General features: G+C 55.8%; 1 protein-coding gene across 1 annotated transcript in view; it reads left to right on the top strand.

Annotated features, from left to right (window-relative positions):
* The window catches only part of LOC144943594 (zinc finger protein 385D-like), a 132,553-nt gene extending 118,456 nt beyond the window's left edge, over nucleotides 1–14,097 (top strand). Inside the window, exons 4-9 of the mRNA XM_078871198.1 lie at nucleotides 1,217–1,418; nucleotides 2,861–3,282; nucleotides 4,059–4,275; nucleotides 5,806–5,984; nucleotides 8,882–8,983; nucleotides 11,278–14,097. Coding sequence (XP_078727324.1) covers nucleotides 1,217–1,418; nucleotides 2,861–3,282; nucleotides 4,059–4,275; nucleotides 5,806–5,984; nucleotides 8,882–8,983; nucleotides 11,278–11,484 — 1,329 coding nt within the window. The 3' untranslated portion in view covers nucleotides 11,485–14,097. The remainder of the gene's footprint in view (nucleotides 1–1,216; nucleotides 1,419–2,860; nucleotides 3,283–4,058; nucleotides 4,276–5,805; nucleotides 5,985–8,881; nucleotides 8,984–11,277) is intronic.
* Nucleotides 14,098–23,443: the final 9,346 nt, after the last annotated feature.

Raw genomic sequence — 23,443 nt, 5'->3', positions numbered from 1 at the left:
AGAGGCGAGCGGTTTGATGGCTGAGCACACCAGCCAACCCGCCAACCCGAACCAACCAGCCAGTAGCCTGGCACTGGCACTAGCCCATAACCATAGCCAATTAGCCAAGCAGCTTCTGTACGTATGTATGCTGGACTTCTTTTTTCGCACCGTACGTAGACAACCGGACAAATCAATTAGTGCTAGCTATACCCCGACCGCTAGTACCAGTCGTACCCATTACTAACTGGCCAGCCACAAGTACCAGCCCTACCCAGAACCAACTCGCCAGCCACAAGTACCAGTCGTACCCAGAACCAACTCGCCAGCCACAAGTACCAGTCGTACCCAGAACCAACTCGTCAGCCACAAGTACCAGCCCTACCCATAACCAACTGGCCAGCCACAAGTACCAGCCCTACCCATAACCAACTGGCCAGCCACAAGTACCAGCCCTACCCAGAACCAACTCGCCAGCCACAAGTACCAGTCGTACCCAGAACCAACTCGCCAGCCACAAGTACCAGCCCTACCCATAACCAACTGGCCAGCCACAAGTACCAGCCCTACCCATAACCAACTGGCCAGCCACAAGTACAAGTCGTACCCAGAACCAACTTGCCAGCTTACATACAGCAGTGATATCCGCCCATCAATGCCACATCTACCTCGAGCCCCACCTTTTGATGTTCACTACGACCCCTTTCAACGTTTTTTTTTTGGTGTTGACGCTGCCAACGCCACGAGTTTGCCACCGCTGGGCTCCCTCCCTCCCGCGGCCGGCCGGCGGGATGCTCCCTGCCTTTCCCATGGCCGAACCCGCTCGTGCATTCTGTACGGTGACTCCGTAGACTCGACGCTGGCGCCAATAAAACTGCCAAGAATCAACAGGGTCCTGGAAACTCCCCCGAGCGCATAACGATTGTCTCAGGAAGTCCACAGCGAGTTTAAACACCACGGCCCGAGTGGCCGTTTTCCTACGACTCCGGTAGGAGTAGCTCTCGGCGCTAGTGGGAGATGCCGGTGGGAGGCACACGCCTTGATTTCGTACGCACATCGTGCTGTTTTCGCGAAACGGTCTGTATTTCACTCTCGCCCGTTCATTACTGTCAGTGGGGGTTGTACATTTCCCATGGGCGTGCTCCCTGCGTAGCCATTAATTCACGTTTAACACCTCGCTGTCCGCCCGGTCTCGCCGTTAACGCGTTACCCGTCACGCGCAACCTCCGCTTCGCAGAGCCAGGCCACGGCACATTACAAGGGCGGGAAGCACGCCAAGCGCCTCAAGGCCCTGGAGATCAGCAAGGCCAAGCAGGCGGGTGACACGGCCGACCAGGCCGAGCGTGAACCAGGCAAGGACGGGACCACCCCCGCCCAGCCGGCCTGCGCTCCGACCGCACCCTCCCGTGGCGACGGGAGCGACCTCGCGCCCACAGAAGGTGGCCTGCGCCAGCGCTCGGCCACACACCCGCACGCGAGCGCCCGGCACCTGCTTTTTGCAAAGGGTGTCCTCACCTCTGTGTGGGGTCACGTGACTGTCAGGTTCTACCTCGACTGGTATAATACAGGAGGTCGTGGATTCGATCCCGACCCTGATGCCTGCTGCTGTATATTTGGAGCTTGCGTGTCTCTCTCTCTCTCTGTGGTCGTGTGGATTTTTCTCCGGGTCCTCCGGTTTGTCCCTCCACATTTAGAACCAACATAACGCGTTTAGAGTATTTGGCTGCTATACATTTCCACATCAAAAGCCACTTAGTTGAGCTATCATTTGTGGCCAGGTTGCTTCTGAAAAAGAGCTATATAGCTCAATGAGCCTTACCTGGTAAAATAAAATACAGTTGAGTTTTTTTTGTTTTTGGCTGGGACCCAAAATGTACGTGAAATTGAAGATGTTTTCACCGTCTCCATGAATGTATGATTGTAAAATGGCACAGCTGACACTTGTGTGGCGATAGTGTTTTCCCGAGCATTCGCGCGTGATTGAAAGCGCCCGTCCATCCCCTTGAAGGGCAGTGCAAGCGATTCATATCCAGCGAGGTGGAGGCCCCGTTGAAGATGTAAAAGCTGTCGTTGTCGAGCTGTGAGCAAGTTCCTGCAGTTGCGGAGAAAGCGGCCGCACCAGTCCGGTGACAAAAATGTGCGGTAAACAGCGAGAATTCCCCTCATGTGATGATGATGATGCGAGACAATGCAATCTCCCGTCCGTGGAGAGGCATTTGGAAGAAGTAAAGAGGAGAGGTCATTACTCAGCCAGATCCTGGTTCCAGAGCCAAACTCATCCGCGATGGGAAACATGTGCAACACTGTCTGGAAATGGCACCGAGAAGGAAAGTTGCAAGAATCACTGGCCCAGAAGAATTCCTTCATGGTCAGGATAATAATAAAAAAAACACTCCCCATCAGACGCATCCTGACAACGTAACCGATACAGGCACCCCCGGCGATGCCGCGAGCATGGGGGGTGAGCACGTTGCCATGAGGCTCGATTCGCGCGAGAACGTGGATCGGAGCGTGCAGTGACCTTGGCTGCTCCTGCTTCCAAATCGTAGAAGCGTTTCATTACGACGTGCGCACGCTTATCGCCAAACGGCGAGGTGGCTCAGCAGTGGCAGCGAGCGGCAAGCAACCGGAAGGCTGCGAGTTCAAAAACTCGTTGATGATTGACTTGGGCCATCATCCTTGCGGGGTGGATAAAGTAATAAATGTGTATTGTTCCATGGGATAGACTCACCCCTGCCATAGAAATGTAGAATTGCCACCGCTGGCTCGGGACTTCGAACGGGAGACGAGCGTTGCCTCGACGCTCACTTGACCAAACAAAACAACAACGCAACGACCGTAACCCAGCGGCTTCTCAGACGTTTTTTGCTGATGTCGTCAGAAGCAGACGGGGGACCTCTGTTGGCGGAGAGCGCCTCCGCCAGCCTCCAAGCGCAGCGCTCGGCGAGCGACGGCGCCGACCCGGCAGCCGGCGGCGGCGTCGTCGTCGTCTCCGTCGCGGCTCAACCCGGCGCGTGCAGCGTCGCCCGAGGACCCCTGGACTGCTCGAGCGCCGCGAGCACCAGCGGCCATGGCGACGAGCCTGCCCAGCAGGACTTTGCCGGCGCCGTGCCCAGGCAGGCGGCTCCGAGCGGAGCCGCCGCCGCCGCCGACTCCGCGGTGGCGCTGGGAGTCGCGCCTCCGGGCCCGGACGACCTCGGCTCGAGCCGGGAGGGCGGCTATAGCGGCCTCGAGCGCAGCGGGACGGGCGCCACCGTGCCGTGCTGCGGTCCGACAGAGACGGATGGAGCCAAGCCTTCAAAGGTGATTAATGCCGTGCATGGTATTCAGCCGGCGCTTTCATTTTTTTTAGTTTTTCCCCTGAAAGGATCATTTAAGCCTAATCCACACAGCCTACCTCTGCTGCGTTATTAATCTTACAAGAAAATTTAATTTTTTACTTTAAAAATGTATATGCTTATAAATATAATAACGGTGGATGAGAGATAAAATACGAGCTGCCGCTGATGGCCATGAGCAAAATGATCTTTTTTTTTGCAGCTTTGAATGTAAAGCCACGCTTGAAATAATTTCCTTGGCCTGGAAGATTACAGGCATTAATGACTTGCGTTCAGTGACTCTCTCAGGGGTGCAGGCTTGCAAATGCGCTGATTATAATTACATCACCATTGCTACTTACGAACCATACAAAGAACCACGCCACTTCTGTGGGCACACGCAAAAGCTTGTGGGCACACGCACAAGCATGTGCGCGCGTCGCCGCATTTACTTATATTTGGCACTCGACGAGACTGCTATCTTGCAACGACATGCAAGCAGCCGGAAGCCACGGCTCCCATCACGCCTTTCATGCCCATCGTGTGACCACCACATTATAATTGTTGTCAGCGCGATGATTTCCCATCAATTGCGGAAAGCGTCGGATTTGAACGCCCCAACTGTGCGTGGAGCACACAGCCGCACCCGTGCGCTACGGCGGGGCGAGTGTCCATCGCCGGTGACTCGGCAGAGCGCCGGTGACAGCGTTCTGGCCGCGGGGCGTGACCCGGCGCTGCGGCCGCTCTTGTCTTGTGCTACAGCTCAGCCCGGCCCTGCCCAGCAGCACGCGCTCCGGGGCGGCGAGCAGCGGCCCGGCGGAAGACGCCAAGGCGTGCGGAGACGCGGCCGCAAAGGACGAGGAGGACAAGGGCGGGGACGCCAAGGCGGAGGGAGACGAGAAGGCCAAAGCAGCGTTGTTCTGCTCCCTCTGCAAAGTGGCTCTCAACTCGCAGTCGCAGATGGAGGCTCACAACAACGGTACGGCTCGCGGCAGAGGGCCCCAACTTTCCGTGCGGTACCCCGCGGGCCCACTCCGATCGCGCAGCCGTGGATCCGTTAGCCTGCGGCATCCCGGGTGCCGCACGTGGGGTCGGGGCTTCGCCCCCGACGGGACCACCCACCGGCTGCGAGGGCCAGGGCCCCGTTTCGGCAGCGCCTGCAGGCCCCAAAGCGCGGCCAGCCGTCGGCTACAGAGCCCCGCGGGCGCGAGTCTTTAATCACGGCGGTCTCCCGCCACGCGTTACGCAGCGGCACCACCTGCGACACCTCCCAAGCCGAGAATGTTGGAAAGTAAACGAGACAAAAACCCCGTCAAACAGCGGTGCCACTCGGAGCCCTGGGCCGCAGGACAAGTCTTCATCACGACGGCCAGCGTCTCCGCCGCCCCCCGAGTTTTACGGCCGAGAGATGACGCACGACGTCACGCCACACTGGACTGTCCACCGCTGCTCAATATGCTCCCCCCTTTAAAAAAGCCGATCCACGCTGGATTTTGTAGTCCGGGTTCCTAATAACCTCTGCGAGCACGGCACGGTTATCCCGTTAAAGCTGGCACGCTGCGTGCCGTCAGGCTTGGCGCTTTAACAAGCACATCCTTAAGCTGCTCGGCTGAGTTAATGTACACGTACAGCTACGTTAAAATAAATACAAAGGCTAAATTGGGCCCCACACAGAGCCACCACCAGTGGCAGGACAGTAATGGCGAGGCTCATACTTTGCCAGACGCACAGAGCTCCAAAACGCTCACCGCAAATCCACGTCGGAAGCGGTTTTAAGTGGCCAACAGATTCCGTCTCCAGGTGCAGCAAACGCGCTAACTTTGAGAAATCAAATTAGAACGTCGCATTGCAGGGCAGGCATGACGAACGGTGGCGCGTTACAGAGGAACCGCGCGGAATTTCAATTCGCAGTCGGAGCTCGACTTTTGAGGAGCGCTGTCGGTGCCGTGTGCCCGCGCATGACGATCGCGTGATTAGGAAGGGTCCCCGGACCGCGTGCGAGCCTCTCACGCTCGGCCCTGTGCGCGCCTACGTGTCTGTCCCCGTGCGTACGTGACCGCCAGTGTCTGCGTGTGTGTATCTCTCCATTGCCGGCGTGCATCTCTCCCATCCCTCGGCGTGTCTCTCCATCCCCCCTCCCCATGTGTGTCTACGTGTCCAACAATAATCATAATAATGCTTTCGTTTCATACAGCATCATTCATGCTAATTGCGTTCAATGAATGCTGTACGTTAATTACATATGAGGACCAAATCCTATGTACATCTACGACCAAGTAAATGTAAAAATGAATAAACAAATAAAGAAATGGCACCAAAACAAGGGCACAAACAACAATGACGTCATCACAATATGGAAATCAGCGTCATGTTCTTCTGTCCCCGTGCGTCGCAGCGTGTCTGCGTGTTCCGCCCTCACCCCGCGTGTCCCCGTGTCCCCGCGTCCTCCGTCTGCGTGCCTCCGGCTCCGTCCCCGCGTGCCTCTCCCCGTGCGTCCCGGCGCCCCCAGGCTCCATGCACAAGACGCTGCTGGAGGCGCAGAGCGGCGGCGGCAGCATCAAGGCCTACCCACGGCCCGGCTCGCGCAGCGCGGGCCCCGGCACGGCCGACCCGTCCGGCCTCCAGAACAAGGTGTTCCACTGCGAGATGTGCGACGTGCGCGTCAACTCCGAGACGCAGCTCAAGCAGGCGAGCGCCGCGCACCACCGCTGCATCGCGCCAGCGCACCGCCACGCCGCACAAACGCCACGTCGCACGAACGAGTCGCACCACTGCAGCCGCACCGCCGAGCAGCACCGCCGCGGATGTGGTTTGGGTTCCCTTCCTGTGCGGCCTGCGCCAGCTGGGCTCCCTGGCCGAAACTCAACACCGGCGCAGCCCGAAAATCAATAGACATCGTTTTAAACCGCAATCTTTAGGGCTACACAAATGTTTTGTTTCACGCGGGGCGATTTGGGCCGGGCCCACGTCTCGACTAAACATCCAAAAACGCATTGCCTTGGCAAATTGCCCGCAGTGTTTTTTTGATGTGGTTTTCGTGTGGAGATGAAGCTGTGAATACATTTGTGCCATGATTTACAGTCCTTGTCACGCCACTGCCGGATGGAGGATGCCTTGAGCACTTAAGAACGAAACAGGAGGATTTCTCCGCAAATCTAGCTGCCGCCTGATGATGCTCGTTGTAATTACTGGCGAGCATCATACTCGAATTGTAAATGTTGTGGATTTGCTCTCCAACACACCGGAATTGGCATGGTTTATTTAGGTGACAAACCTCACTAATTGACTGTGTCGGGTGGTGGCGGTTTTAACGACACATTTATATTTACGCAATCTAACCCAACAAAAAAACTTCTTATGAATGATCCTTGAGTAGTGTGGGGGGGAGGGGGGGTTGGTGACTATACTTCACCATGCTGGTCAGTGCTGTTTGGTGAAGGGAAATGGGCTGTGGTGGGGTGCCAGCAGCGGTTCACATGCTCCTCGCCGCTCATGTCAGCCACGCCTGGGAATTCAACTCTGACCGTCAGGTTCCCACTGCAGTGTGCCAACCTGCTAATGCCATGGCTCCATGCTGCTTTGCATGTAAAAAAAACAATCCTTACCTTCGCTCTACTTTTCCCTCCAATTCGGTGCCACCCTATTAAGCACCAATTGTGCAGCAGTCGAAATGGGCATCTGACGCCGAGATGAGGGCAAAGCATTCGGAGTTTGACGTGTGTGCCGGAATTGCTTACACTTGACAAAGTTTCCCCCCTCCCATAACCCGCGCTAAAGTGGCAGGTTTGATGGATCGTATTCCCAGTCGAGGCAGCCAGCGAGGCAGCCAGCAACGCAGCGATCATCCGTCTTGCTAGCAGGCGCGATGGCGGCAAAGAGAGCTTCATCTGCGGCTCGGACCAGATCCTTGGCGTGCGCGGCGTTTGTTTATCGGCGCACGCGCGTGCAGGCGGCGAAACGCGTACGAGCGAGTGAGCGAGCGAGTGAGGGGTTCACGGCGGATCGTGAGCATCTCGAGCGTCCCAGAAAGCGGACCACTTAAATCGGCCCGACCGGCGCGTTGGCACAAAGCTCGAGCGCGGTAAACTGTGCCAGACTTGCGGTGTCAAAGGGCGTCTGCCCCCCCCCCCGCCTCTGCTCGTCACCGCAGCCACTGGCGCGCGCTGCACGTGCCGCACATGCAGCGAGCGAGCGAGTGAGGTCCGACGCGAGGGCCGATCCCCTCGCGTGATTCTTTTACGCTGCGGCTGCACTCTATCTGGCTGAGTGCAGCAGCGTGGTGGGGTGGGGGGCTGCACGGCCTCCAATTAAAACGTCGAGTTCACGACTCATATCGAGGAACAACCGAACCTTTCGTCCCATAAGTGCGCGCGGTTGATAAAAATTTAAAATAAATTAAACAAGCACCGCTGTGAGGACGACACGAGTGGTTCTCCTGCGACAAGACACGCCCCTCATAGGAATGTGGAATTTCCATCAGAGCTGTCCCACACTCAGTTGAGTGGGAAACCGCTGACTTTCGCTTTCCACGAGGGTTATTCAGCTCACGACCCTCTTGAGCCCCGTGTGGCCCACCGAAGACTCCGGGAATGGCCCGCCAAGTTACGGCCCTCTGAGATACGGCTCGCCGAGGCACAAAGACATACAGATTCGTGGGATTTGAAACGCCAATGCCAGAGCCGAAGACGAGAGCGCTGAAGATGAGTGGGGTGATAAGGAGACGACGCCAGTGCGGAGACATTCTCACGCCGCGCCGTGTCACGACATCTGAAACACGCACCGCCAACAACATCACGTGGCTCACAAGCACGCGCCAATTTTTTACGTGGCCCAGCAGTAGCGTCGAAGATTCACGCCGCCCCACGCTCCGTGCAAGAGCGGATGACCCAGCAGCATTAGAGGCTGCAGTGCCATCTAGTGGCTTGACGAGGGCACCCCTTCTGTTCCTGCTGCTCGCGGCGCGAGCAGCCAGGGCCACCTTGGCGCTCATCGCCGGCCTGGCTCGGCCGACGACCGTTAAGGGTCAACTCAGCCCATCATCCCACCGGGGTAGATAAAAGCAATACCACTTTGTTGGAGGAAGGGCAACAGTGGTTGCCCTTTGGATCGACTCTCCCCCGCCATAGGAATGTGACATTTCCACCACTAGCGGGCGGGGGAGGGGGTAAACAGATGACCACCATCTTGGTGCTCAATTTAGCAGCAAATCGCCCGAATGTAACCACGGGCCTGGCAGAGTCGGCCGTCGCGCGCACCGAGGAGGGGGGGTTATTTCCTGAGCCTGACCACGGCCGGTGCTTTGCGACGTGCCCACACGTATGGGTGGTGCACGTCGCGAGGGAAGCGGGCGAATTTGTGGAAATGCCTGCGGTGCCCCCCGCGCCGACCGCTTGATCACGCAGCTCGTAAGGGGCTCTCTCTCTGGGTGCAGCCGCCATTGCGCGTAGCGCACGCCTGCCAAGTTTCCAGTCAAATCATGGAGCACGACAACTGAAAGCGGCAGTTATTTTTAACGCAATGCATCCCCCCCCTCACATCGTAGTAACCCGGGGTGTGCCCCGTCCCCCCCCCCTTGTCACCCACAGCACATCACCAGCCGTCGGCACAAGGACCGAGTGGCGGGGAAACCGCCCAAGCCAAAGTTCAGCCCTTACACGCGGCTGCCCTGCACCGCGGGCATCATCTCGGTAAGAACGGCGGCCCCCCCCCGCCCCGCGCCCCCACCTCGTGGCGGGCTCGGTGCACGTGGCATGAACTCGCGCGGCCGTGAAGGGGCATCATGGGACCTTTTTTTGCCAGCATCAAATTATAAAAAAACAAGAATAGGTTTTACACTTTTTGGCAATAAACCGGGAGGTGTTAAGATGTTCAATTGACCACACAGGACTTGTGGTGAACATGCAACACGGCATTGCTCTGATAAAGACGGCTGTCTAGTGTAGGCTCATCAGTTTCAAAGACAATGCATGTTTTGTTTGTATGTTCACCACAAGTACTGTGTATGGTCAATGCAAAAGGTTTCAATTTGGCGTTTAAACATCTTAACACCTCACGTCGTGAGAATTTTTATTTTTTATTTTATTATGTTTTATTTTATTATTTTATTATTTCCCTTCTAAGTGACTTTACCGAAAGAACCAAGAAGATTAACACCTCATGTTGAATTGCCAGAAAGGGTAAAACCTATTCTTGTTTTTAATAAGAAGAGGACATTTCAGTTTGTTTTGTCTGTGCCCAAAATATCCACATGACACACAGAGCTACTTGTCCACAAACACAGCAGCAAGGATACAGCAGACGACAAACAAATTCTGACTTCAACAAAATTGGTGATGGAATAAAAACTGCGTCTATTTAGTTTTACCCCCCCCCTTCATTGTTCTTTAACACGACAGTTTGACTGTGGAACGCGTTGTCGTCACTGAGGCATTCCAGATTGACCCATTCCTCTGTCATATTGAATCAATTATCTTGATGACAAAACATTTTAAGATTTAATTTTTTTTTAATGGCTTCCCGCGATGGGCAGCCAGAGCCATAGGGGGCAGCCAAAGAGCCGCAGGCTGCCGACCCCTGCACTAGGGGTGGTTAATCGTTCGATCGTCACCGGTAGTAAATCGCCACTCCGTGCCCCATTGTAACACAACGTAGTTGCGCAATCTGGACAAGGATCATTACGGCTTCCTAGCCCCCTCCCCGCAAAACGTGGGAAAGGGAGGTGACAACGCAGCGTGATCGCGCCCTGGTTACACCGCGTGTACTCCCTCAATAAGTGCTTATCAAAACGCACTGTTCAGCAAGCGGTTTACGTTGGCTGAACAGGCCTCGATCACTCTGTCACTGTTGTATCAAGTGCCCATAGCTGTTCAAAATAAATATCCTAGCCGGTGACAGTTGCGCCGAAGTTGTCGTAAATCGTCCCAGCGAGTCACGGCCTTCATATGGGAATGGTCGCCGTTGGCACAGGCCCGTGCATCCCCGAATAGAGACTGTCCCTGCGACCGCTTGAAAGCCACCAGCCGTGCCATGCATCACACAAGAAGGTTTCCCAGAACACATATATATATAAAGTTTCACGAGGAAGTTTTATATTTGGAGGTCACTTTTTTCTTCCTACAAATGACGACGGCACGAAATTCATCAACTTTTAATATCTGGCCTCCAAATACGAAAAACTTGGGCAGCGTTTGAGCCCACGCTAGATTAATTTTTTTGCTTTTTTATTTTTTGGCACCACGAGCGACAAAAACCAGTTAGGTTTTGGAAAATGAAAAATACATAAAATTCCACAAAATTGACAACCTACTCGTTTAAAAAAAAGCGTCACTTTCGCTGGCCACATACCAACAGAAAAGTGCCACATTTTTTTCCACCTCATGGTGGCGGCAATTTCCGCTCTGTCAGTAAACCTGCGGACGTGGGAATGAACTTACTTATCCGTGTACATCACACACACAACCCATACATTGGTTATTAATCCTGGGATGTAAAACTGAACGATTAAACTATTTGTATTTTACCAGGTAAGGCCCACTGAGCTATGTAGCTCTTTTTCAGAATAAGCGACCTGGCTACAAATGATAGCTCAACGAGGTGGCTTGTGGAAATGTAAAGCAGCCAAATAAACGCACGTTTCTAAATGTGGAGGGAAAAACTGGAAGACCCGGGGAAAAATCCACACAAGCACGGGGAGAGAGATAGAGACGGAGACATGCAAACTTCCAATTATACAGGTGTGGGGATCGAGCCCACGACCTCCTAGATACCAGATGGGGCGAGTTAACATCTCGCCACCGTAGCACCGTGACCGCAGAGAACGGGCAGAGCTCGAGTGAGTGCTGCACACAGGATTTATTTAACCTCTTGCCCCTCCGCCGAGCGCCACGCGAGCCGCTACCAGCGAGCGTCGTTGGCAACGCGTCCAATAGCCGCCGTGTAAGGGACCGCGTTGTGTCACGGGGCATTCCCTCTCTCCGCGCAGGCCAAGCTGGCGTTCCCCAAGGACATCGGCAAGGCGGTGGCGCCGGGCTTTTTCGCGACTGCGGCGCCGGCTCTGACCCCGCAGCTGACCCTGCGCCCCTCTCCGCACCACCACGCCTCCCTCTTCTCGGCGGGGCCCGCCCTGTTGCGCCCGGCGCCCGGACCGATGCGCACGGCCCATGGCAGCATCCTCTTCGCCCCCTACTGAGGCCCCCGCCGCGTGGATCGTCCGCACGACGGGGAGCCGCGCGGATCGTTCCCACGGGGGAGAGAGATGAGCGCTGTGCGGGATGGAGACCCGAGCGAAACTGGACACCGCTCGTCACCGCTGGGATGCTGTGTGGCAGTGGTGGCTGGTTAATTGCCCCTAATGCTTCAAGCTTAAAGAAGTGTTTCCTTTGAAGCCTGTTTGACTGAAATTCACACGACTAACATTGGAACAGTATGTTTGTGGCGTAACGGCGGTGCGTGACGCGGGGGTTGGGGGCGATACAAGCAGTGTTGAATTTTAACAACCTAATTATTATCGCTGTTTAAGTGTCGCACATTAACATGGCTGTCCTCGTAGTCAATAATGCGGTGCCGAATTGCAGCTTTACACCACAACTCGACTGGCAATCGTACAAAACCACATCGCAAGAACTGTGAATCAACACGAATTAACTTAAAATCTGCTGCCTTGACAAGACAAGGTGTCGCCGTTAGAGAGCAACGCACACTACGACGAGCGCACGGCGATAACTCGCGGACACACAAGCACACCCACGGACATGAACTCGCATGCAATGCGCATTGGATGTGCATAGCAACAGCGGTGCACAATTAAACGCCCGCACGAACACACCGGGTATGCGACGACACCGCGTGTACACTTGCCACCCAACCGAACACCCCGAGATCTTGCCCGAACGTAACCCAATCGCACCGTCAGCGCCGTAATCGGCACCCTGGGGCGGTGCCGCCGCAGGAATTTGGCCGAGGGGCGACGGAGTGCGGCACGCCAGCCCACGCCTCAATGCACGCCGAGTCCCTGGAGCTTGCGCCCGGTACCTCCCCCATCGGCACGAGCTCAAAGTACAAACTGTGGGGGTCAACGCGTAGGGTCCGCCGAGAGGGAGTGGGGGGGGGCTTCTAGACCCCCACGGGCCCCGGCACTCGTTCAGACTCCTCGTCAGACTGCCCCCCGCCCCCGCTTGATCGATCGTCTTCGGTGGCCTTCTTCCCAGCGAGCCCTGGGCCTCGTGCCAGGAGGCAGCGGACGGAGCAGACAGCGTTGAGAACCACAGAGCAGTGGCAATGAGACGCGGCATCGACGGAATGAAAGAGCATGAGAGCCCAGCGCCTGGACCAAAAAAAAAGGGGCAAACCACGACACGGATCGGCGGCGACACTCAACCACTGTCTCGTCATCACCAGCACCAGCGGCAGGAGGGTCGTCACCAACAACACCAGTGGCATCACCAACACTTGCACCGCCGGTCATACCAATGGGAGCTGCATCACCGCCGCCACTGAAACTCCATCTGGTAACCGCCACGACCACCAGCGGCACTGGCCAGGGGAGGCGCCGAACGAGATCCGAGCGTGGCTCGAAGCGGTGGCGCTGGTTAATTAACGATTGCGGGGGGGGGGGGTGGTGTGCCGAGCTGCCTCCACGCGGATTGGTCACCCCCGGGGGCTTATTGCTGATCTCTAATTAAAGGGCTGGTTATGGTGACGATGGTGACAACGACGATCAATGAACATCGGTGACGAGGCGCGCGCGGCGCCTCCTGTCCGTCATCGCTGTCGTGCCGCCGTCGTGGACGATGCGTTGTGTTTGTATTTTGATGTTTTCGCCCAATTATATTCCAGAGCGCGCGATATCGGCGTCCTCGCCACCATGAGACAGGTGGCGCGAACGCGCGCTACACTGCCCCCCTCCCCCCTCGCAGCGAGTCCGTGTGCCACTGCGGTGGTTTCAAGAGAACTGCTGATTTGAGAAAACAAAAATGTTCCCCATGCCTCTTTTGCAAGCACTGCACGTGCCCTGCAGGCGGTGTTCTTCCGCACGGCGATACTATTTCGACAGAGCTGAAATGATTTTAATGAAGCCAATAAAACAACTTATTTAATTAGATTGGGGAGCAGGGATGAGTGGGGCGGGTGGTGGAGTTGTGCAGTCGTCACCTGTGATCAGGCTGACTCAACTCGCTAATAATGCTGGATTATTCAGGGGTCGGCTGAAACCATGATTCGAACACAGGTCCTCACGAGTCAGCTGTGACCGGCGGGTGGGTTGGCGTCTCTGGCACGGCCACTAGGAACCCCTTGCCACCCTGCCCCAACTCGTATTGTCCACGTGCGTGGTACGATGGCTCAGAATTCTCTCGTCGACGGTTTACGCTCCGACACGAGCGGCGAAACAAAACCGTGGCCGATGACTCCACATTTCTATGGTTCACTTCTTAGCAAAACTTTCGACGCTATTTTTATTTAATTGAAAATAGTTTAATGGCATTTCACCTAATCAACGCTGCCGACGAAAATTGACGCGTAAACCTTGGACCTCCCCTGCGGGTTAACGATCCTAACGTGATGATTGAACCGGTAGCGCGGTGCATTGGTTTGAAACGCGTGTTAACTTGCGATGCCGAAATCGTACGCTAACCCACAAAATGAATCGACGCTAATCGGGCGTCGGCAGGAGAGTTTAAGAGTGCACATTCGCAAGGTCACCCTCGCTAATGAGACTCCCGATGGGCTTTTGAGATCTCACCTCGTTCGACAAATGGACTCGATCAGCAGTGTCCATAATAAAGGTAGTCCCCGACTTACGATGGTCCGACTTACGATATTTTCGACTTACGATGGGGTCGTCGTAACACATCTCCATCGTAAGTCGAGGACTACCTGTAAAGGCGTTAAACCCGTCACCACCCGATGCAGCCAATTAGCGAGGTTTGTCACGTAAACTTAACATGCCAATTCGTTACTAGCTCCGGTGTGTTTGAGAATAAAACCCACAGCATTTACAATTCGAGTGCGACGTTTCGCTCGTAAATTGCAACGAGCATCATCGATGATGCTAGCGGCAATTACTGGCGAGTTGCAATTACTGGCGAAGCGTCTTGCTCGAATTGTGAACGCTGTGGGTTTTACTCTCAAACACACCGGTGTGCTGAACTCGTAACGAATTGGCACGTTATTTTTCCGTGATACATCTCACTAATTGGCTGTGGTGGCGGGTTTAACGACGCATTTATATTTACGCGATCTAACCCCAAAAACCTCTGTTATGGCTACTATTGGTCGCGAAAGCCTCCTGCGTGTTACATCGATCAGCAGTCTCCACGTGCACTGCTCGCTGGAACCTGCCCAGCCCCGACTGGCAGATCGAGCAGCACAGCAAATCGAGACAATTCCCACTCGCCAGCCCCGCAGGGTGGGCGGGGAGGGATAGGCGCCTGGGATTACCTGCACCAGTGGCATCTACATCTGCAGGAGATTATGCAACGTTTAAAGCCATCCCACGTGTTTAGTGTACACGCCGTACAACATGTTTGGAGTCGACAGGAGTAAAGTTGGACTTACGAATCAATCGAGTTACGAACAGACCTGTGGAACCTGACTCGTTCGTAAGTAGAGGAGTCTCCGATTTCAAACGAAACCTCGGCAGCTGGACTGCACATTCGCCATGTCACCTACTCCCACCTGAGCTCGCCTGCCCCCCTATCAAGCTCTCTCTCTCTCTTTAATCTGGCTCTCATTAGCCCCCGCCTGAAGTTATACGTGCTCAAACTGGACCCGGTTCAGCTTGAACCCGCCTGCATCAGAGTGGAATGCGTTGATAAACGGTGGACGCCCTTGCCACCGTCTTGATCACGCAAGGCTCTTGGGAAGTAATTACTGACCACGCTCAATGGGCTGGCCTGCGTCTTCGGACTGCTGCAGCACACGTCCGCACACGTGCACTCACTCGCGGTCAGATCCATCCCCCACGGGATGCGCGTGCGACGAAGGGCGGGTTAACCGTGAAGATGACACACACACACGTACACCCATACACAACCTAAACACAAAGACAAAGATCCCCCGTATAGCCTTGGCAGACTGTTGGAGCAAGTGCTGTTAGCGAGCACCTAAACACACACACATACACTTAAAACAGTAGCCGTCATTCACCGCCGAGTGACGTTACCGCAGCGCTCGTGCCAGGCTAGGTGCACGCAGCGCTCTGCCCGCGGGGCGGGAGGGGGAGTCGTCACGCGTCCCCACACGCCCCTGGCATCTGCACCCACTCGGCCGCGCAATTTGGGGGCCCTCTGCCCCCTCCCCCCTTTGCCCTCGTTGGGTGACGGGTCACGCCAGTGAACCGTAGCGGTGCTCGCTGGGAACGCGACGCGTGGGTCGGGAATGTCGCTCGCGTGACCCTCGACTGGATCCGCTCGTCGTCGGCAACGTCCGGGCCGATGACTTGGCGACGCCCCCAGGTGGGAGACGGCAGCCGAGCGGCAAGTGTCGCCGAGTGTCTCCGTGCGCGTTGTCAATCGGCGCGCGCGGGCGGTGTTACGCGTCGAGCGCTGTGGGCGGCAGCCGTCTGCAAAATCACGCGGCGCTGCCAAGAGGCCGTGGGGGGGGGGGGCTCCCGAGTGCCGAGTGAGGAGGAGGAGGAGGCCCGCGGCGAGGGGGGAACGAGAGGAGGCGTCGATACCGTTCGTGCGGGGCTCCCGTGCGCCGCTGAGCTCACCCCTCGCATCCCGTCCGCCACATCCCGCGGCGATTTTCATCCTGTGCGGTGCTGTGAGCAGTATTTTGATAAACGTGTTTGATTGGTGTGAAACGCGGCCCCTAACCCTACCCACGGCTCTATTAAAACCGCAACACGACGTGTGTCGCCTGCTCCTCGTGGCTCGTGTCGGCGCAAGGGCGCCATTCGTGTGTCTGGACGTTCAACTTCTTTCGCACCGCACGTGGCCGAGCGTGCTGATGGGGAGGTGCCGGGCGGGGTAGGACAACAAACCAATCGCGCAGAAAGCAGAAGTTGCCAAGACATTCGCAGTCAATCGATCCAGAGGACGGCGCGCGTGCTGCATGGGTCCATCACGAATGGTGTTAACGCGGTGGTCCCTCTGTGGGGAGCGGTGGCGTAGCGGTTAGCGCTACGCTGCGCTACGAACCCGGCGACCCGAGTTCCATTTCCGACCAGTGACGGCTATCTGAACCTGTCCTGGGCCTCTCCTAGGTCGACTCGGCCTCAAACGAGTACCCGGTGAGGTGTGTAAATATCGCCACGAGGGAGACAAAGGCGTCCGGGCGTGGTGCTGGCCACCCACCACCTCGTGTGCCGCTCCGGCCTTCAATATTTGCTCGCTAACAGCACTTGCCCCCGACAGTCTGTTCTAGGCTATACGGGGGATCTTTGTCTTCGTCACACTCGTTCTTCTTACGAGGCAATCATTGTTGTTGGAGCAAGGTGGCCGGCAGGTTGCCTCGTCCTGTAGAGCCACCACGGCCCTGCTACCTTCGTCGCGAGGTCAGATCCTGGTTGGGGGTTGACGCAGCCCACCAGAGCCCTCTGGAGTCGATAGAATGAGTATCAACCTCGTGGAGAACGCTACAGTGCTTGTCCAGCGGATAGACTCGTCCCCGCCATAGAACAGAGGAATTTCCACCCACTAGCACAGGGGCTGTTTAAAAAATATATATATTAACCAACCGCTACACCCATTTCAAACCTTTTAAAACAGTCTGCCTCGGCAGCAGACCATGCTTTCCCACCTGATGATGGACGCTTGTGTTGCGTCCGAAACGTCGTGATTCATTTTATTTTCTACCCACATGACTTTGCCGAAAGTCACGAAAGCTTCAAATCAAGATTGAACGGCCTCAAGGCTGGAGATCGACTCTTCAGCCGTTCCGCACTGCCGCCTCTCGGCCACCTGCCAGATCTGCGCCCGTGCTCACCCTTCCAGCATAGCACGCCAACAGCTAGAGACAAAGATCCCCCATGTAGCCTTAGCAGACGGTTGGGGAAAGTACAGTTAGCGAGTAGCAACTATGGAGGCCGGTAAGGCACACGAGAGCGTGGATGGGTGGTCAGCAAGCACCAACACAGCATACCCACAGCACGCCTCCACTACATCACCCCTCCAACACAGCATATCAACAGCACACCACTACACCACCCATCCCACACAGCATAACAACAGCACGCCACTACACCACCCATCCCACACAGCATACCAACAACACGCCTCCACTACACCACCCATCCCACACAGCATACCAACAGCACGTCTCCACGACACCACCCATCCCACACAGCATACCAACAGCACGCCTCCACTACACCACCCATCCCACACAGCATACCAACAGCACGTCTCCACTACACCACCCATCCCACACAGCATACCAACAGCACGTCTCCACTACACCACCCATCCCACACAGCATACCAACAGCACACCACTACACCACCCATCCCACACAGCATACCAACAGCACGCCTCCACTACACCACCCATCCCACACATCATACCAACAGCACGCCTCCACTACACCACCCATTCCACACAGCATACCAACAGCACACCACTACACCACCAATCCCACACAGCATACCAACAGCACACCACTACACCACCCCTCCATCACAGCATACCAACAGCACGCCTCCACTACACCACCCATCCCACACAGCATACCAACAGCACACCACTACACCAACCCTCCATCACAGCATACCAACAGCACGCCTCCACTACACCACCCATCCCACACAGCATACCAACAGCACACCACTACACCACCCCTCCATCACAGCATACCAACAGCACGCCTCCACTACACCACCCATCACACACAGCATACCAACAGCACACCACTACACCACCCATCCCACACAGCATACCAACAGCACGTCTCCACTACACCACCCATCCCACACAGCATACCAACAGCACGTCTCCACTACACCACCCATCCAACACAGCATACCAACAGCACGTCTCCACTACACCACCCATCCCACACAGCATACCAACAGCACGTCTCCACTACACCACCCATCCAACACAGCATACCAACAGCACGCCTCCACTACACCACCCATCCCACACAGCATACCAACAGCACGTCTCCACTACACCACCCATCCCACACAGCATACCAACAGCACGCCTCCACTACACCACCCATCCCACACAGCATACCAACAGCACGCCTCCACTACACCACCCATCCAACACAGCATACCAACAGCACGTCTCCACTACACCACCCATCCCACACAGCATACCAACAGCACGTCTCCACTACACCACCCATCCCACACAGCATACCAACAGCACGTCTCCACTACACCACCCATCCCACACAGCATACCAACAGCACGTCTCCACTACACCACCCATCTAACACAGCATACCAACAGCACGTCTCCACTACACCACCCATCCAACACAGAATACCAACAGCACGTCTCCACTACACCACCCATCTAACACAGCATACCAACAGCACGTCTCCACTACACCACCCATCCCACACAGCATACCAACAGCACGTCTCCACTACACCACCCATCCCACACAGCATACCAACAGCACGTCTCCACTACACCACCCATCCCACACAGCATACCAACAGCACGTCTCCACTACACCACCCATCCAACACAGCATACCAACAGCACGCCTCCACTACACCACCCATCCCACACAGCATACCAACAGCACGTCTCCACTACACCACCCATCCCACACAGCATACCAACAGCACGCCTCCACTACACCACCCATCCCACACAGCATACCAACAGCACGCCTCCACTACACCACCCATCCAACACAGCATACCAACAGCACGTCTCCACTACACCACCCATCCCACACAGCATACCAACAGCACGTCTCCACTACACCACCCATCCCACACAGCATACCAACAGCACGTCTCCACTACACCACCCATCCCACACAGCATACCAACAGCACGTCTCCACTACACCACCCATCTAACACAGCATACCAACAGCACGTCTCCACTACACCACCCATCCAACACAGAATACCAACAGCACGTCTCCACTACACCACCCATCTAACACAGCATACCAACAGCACGTCTCCACTACACCACCCATCCCACACAGCATACCAACAGCACGTCTCCACTACACCACCCATCCCACACAGCATACCAACAGCACGTCTCCACTACACCACCCATCCCACACAGCATACCAACAGCACGCCTCCACTACACCACCCATCCCACACAGCATACCAACAGCACGCCTCCACTACACCACCCATCCAACACAGCATACCAACAGCACGTCTCCACTACACCACCCATCCCACACAGCATACCAACAGCACGTCTCCACTACACCACCCATCCCACACAGCATACCAACAGCACGTCTCCACTACACCACCCATCCCACACAGCATACCAACAGCACGTCTCCACTACACCACCCATCTAACACAGCATACCAACAGCACGTCTCCACTACACCACCCATCCAACACAGAATACCAACAGCACGTCTCCACTACACCACCCATCTAACACAGCATACCAACAGCACGTCTCCACTACACCACCCATCCCACACAGCATACCAACAGCACGTCTCCACTACACCACCCATCCCACACAGCATACCAACAGCACGTCTCCACTACACCACCCATCCCACACAGCATACCAACAGCACGTCTCCACTACACCACCCATCCCACACAGCATACCAACAGCACGTCTCTACGAGACAGAGGAAGCAAGCCCCCCGTGCCACGTCAACACAAACGCACTCCACCTTCGCCACGTGGCAGGTCGTCACATGGAAGAGTGGTCGGCGAGTGTGAGCTCACGCTGTGAGGTGAGGTGAGCGAGAGTGTGATGTGGTGAGTGTGAGAATGTGACGTGGTGAGTGTGACGTGGTGAGTGTGAGAGTGTCACGTGGTGAGTGTGGAGTGTGACGTGAAGAGTGTGGAGTGTGACGTGGTGAGTGTGACGTTGTGAGTGTGTCACGTGGTGAGTGTGGGGTGTGACGTGGTGAGTGTGTCACGTGATGAGTGTGGAGTGTGACGTGGTGAGTGTGACGTGGTGAGTGTGGAGTGTGACGTGGTGAGTGTGTTACGTGGTGAGTGTGGAGTGTGACGTGGTGAGTGTGACGTGGTGAGTGTGGAGTGTGACGTGGTGAGTGTGACGTGGTGAGCGTGTCACATAGTGAGTGTGGAGTGTGACGTGGTGAGTGTGACGTGGTGAGTGTGGAGTGTGACGTGGTGAGTGTGACGTGGTGAGTGTGGAGTGTGACGTGGTGAGTGTGGAGTGTGACGTGGTGAGTGTGACGTGGTGAGTGTGGAGTGTGACGTGGTGAGTGTGACGTGGTGAGCGTGTCACATAGTGAGTGTGGAGTGTGACGTGGTGAGTGTGACGTGGTGAGTGTGGAGTGTGACGTGGTGAGTGTGACGTGGTGAGTGTGGAGTGTGACGTGGTGAGTGTGACGTGGTGAGTGTGGAGTGTGACGTGGTGAGTGTGACGTGGTGAGTGTGGAGTGTGACGTGGTGAGTGTGGAGTGTGACGTGGTGAGTGTGACGTGGTGAGTGTGGAGTGTGACGTGGTGAGTGTGACGTGGTGAGTGTGGGGTGTGACGTGGTGAGTGTGACGTGATGAGCGAGAGTGTGACGTGATGAGTGTGGAGTGTGACGTGGTAGTGTGGAGTGTGAGGTGGTGAGGTGGTGAGGTGGTGAGTGTTACGTGGTGAGTGTGAGGTGGTGAGTGTCACGTGGTGAGTGTGAGGTGGTGAGTGTCACGTGGTCAGTGTGAGAGTGTGACATGGTGAGTGTGGAGTGTGACGTGGTTAGTGTGGAGTGTGAGGTGGTGAGGTGGTGAGCGTCACGTGGTGAGTGTCACGCGGTGAGTGTGAGAGTTTGCGGCGGCAAGGTCGGTTGCGAGGTCATCTCGGGGCAAGCCCAGGTCGCAGCAGGTCACCCAAACTCCACAACGCGACAGGACCATTGCCTGACCCCATCACCCATCACGTCACCCGCCCATGGGGTCAGCTTCCACCCAGCACGGTGGCCCATGTCGCGCCCTATCAGCAGGCACGACCCGCGGCCTCGGCCCCACCGTGCTCCTGCATCTTCTCGGCTTCAGGAGAGGGGCACCATGAACGGATGCTGCCAACTCGATGCGCGCGTCTCCTCCGAGCTCGTTCGCTCGTTCGCGTCCGAGAGCGCGCGTCCCCCTCGTTGTCGAGCGGCGACGATTCGAAAACCACCGTAGCACACACACACAGAGCTTTCACACACAAAGCCTTTATCTTGACCCTCGGAGATTCCCATCAGCAGCGGCAGAGCGTATTAGCAGTGGCACGAGACACCCATATGCATACTCGTAGGCCGGGGCGATCAAAACGTTTTGGTACGTTTGGTGAGAAGGAGGTCCTTGCTTGTGTCGTGGGGTCAATGCTTAGAGGTAGGGCATCAGAATAAGTCTTTGGTGCTGCTAGGATCTCAGGACAATATCCTCAAAACATTTTGATCACCCCTCATAGGAGCCGTCCATAAATGACGTCACGCGATTTTGGACGATTTTTGACCCCCACCCCCTTCGTCACACGGCGTCACAAAAAATCAGACCCCCCCTCAAATATGACGTCACAAAGTTCTGCCCCCCCCCAAACAAATAAAACATGCTTCAAATCGCTTTAAACTATTGTCATTGTAGAGGGTATTTAATGTGGCGCTGCACTCTGATGTTCTAGGAGAAAACATTTATTAAAAAGTAAATTTAATTAAGTAGAACGTGTTGTATATATTTATTTAAAGTTGCGCATTTTGATGTGACGTCACATTTCTCCACCCCCCCCCCCCCCCCATCGTCACACATCGTCACAAATGTCTGACCCCCCCCCCCCCAGGTGCGTGACGTCATTTATGGACGGCCCCATACCATTACCTTGCAGGCACGAAGCTGTACGTGAATGCCATGGCCATTTGTATTGAGCGATAAATCATTTACTTGTGAATGCACAGGTGATGCAAAAAACAACACGGATGAAGCCAGAGTGGAAAGTTCGAGTGAAAACACAAGGGGGGGGCTGCCTTCATAAATAGCACACGTGCACGGTGTCACTGTGCAGTGTCTACGTCGGGCATTCTCAACACTGATTCTTGTTGGTTTTTTGGTGTCTTGTTTTGATTGGAAGCTTTCGTGACTGCAGGAATCCATACTCTTTGGTTCTTTCGATAAAGTCACGTAGTTAGAGAAATAAAATTAAATAAATCACGACGTTTCGTGCGCAACACAAGCGTCCACCTGATGATGATCGCTTGTGTTGCGCCCGAAACGTCGTGATTTATTTGATTTTATACCTACGCGACTTTACCGAAAGAACCACAGAGAATGTTGTCTTGTTTGTTTGTTTTAAAGACAGTGGCGAGAAGCAAAAGACGCCACTGGCCTGGCAGGGCCGGCCGCCGTTGCCGCGCGGTCGGTCGGGGGGGGGGGGGGCAGAACGACGCGGCGAGGACTCGACGAGGGAGCTTCCTCCGCTCGTCGAGAGCAATCGGCCACCCCAACGTACCTCGTCTCGTATATAGAAAGACCCTGCGAGAACAAAATAATAATAATGTTACGGTGACCATGTACGTTAAATACAAAACCAAAAAAACATCCCAAGTTTATATAAAAAGTAGTCATAAATTCTTCCCTAAGCAGGAGGAGGCTTCGTGGCGGGGGGCGGGGGGGGGCGGGGGGGGTTACGTGAAGGAACGCGCCGGGCAGTGGCGACTTTTGCTTTCGGCGCCTCGATCGTGCCGAGCGTTTGAACTCGAGCCGCCCAAATCTGTCGGTCGCTCGCTGCCGACCCCGTGAGCCCGGGACGCGGCCCGGCGGCCCCCCCCCGAGGAGGAGCGTGGGGTCGGTCGGGTCCGCGCCCTCCAGCCCTCTGCTCGTGCTCCGCGGCGACCACCCGGGGCCCACGAGCGCACGGAGCGGGACCCCAGCGGCAGCCGCGGTGCCTCCGACGCCGCACGCGCGAGACGCCTCTCCCACCCCCCCACCACCACCACCCATCACTTGGCCAGTCGTATAATCTGTACATGTCACATTGGCGCACCGATCTCATTTACAACTGTCGTAGGAGGATATAGAATAGAGATTTC

This window comes from Lampetra fluviatilis, chromosome 31 (genome assembly GCF_964198595.1).
Source record: "Lampetra fluviatilis chromosome 31, kcLamFluv1.1, whole genome shotgun sequence".
NCBI lineage: Eukaryota > Metazoa > Chordata > Hyperoartia > Petromyzontiformes > Petromyzontidae > Lampetra > Lampetra fluviatilis.
The sequence above is the reverse complement of the archived record's forward strand: the minus strand, read 5'-3'. Positions and strand labels throughout refer to the sequence as shown.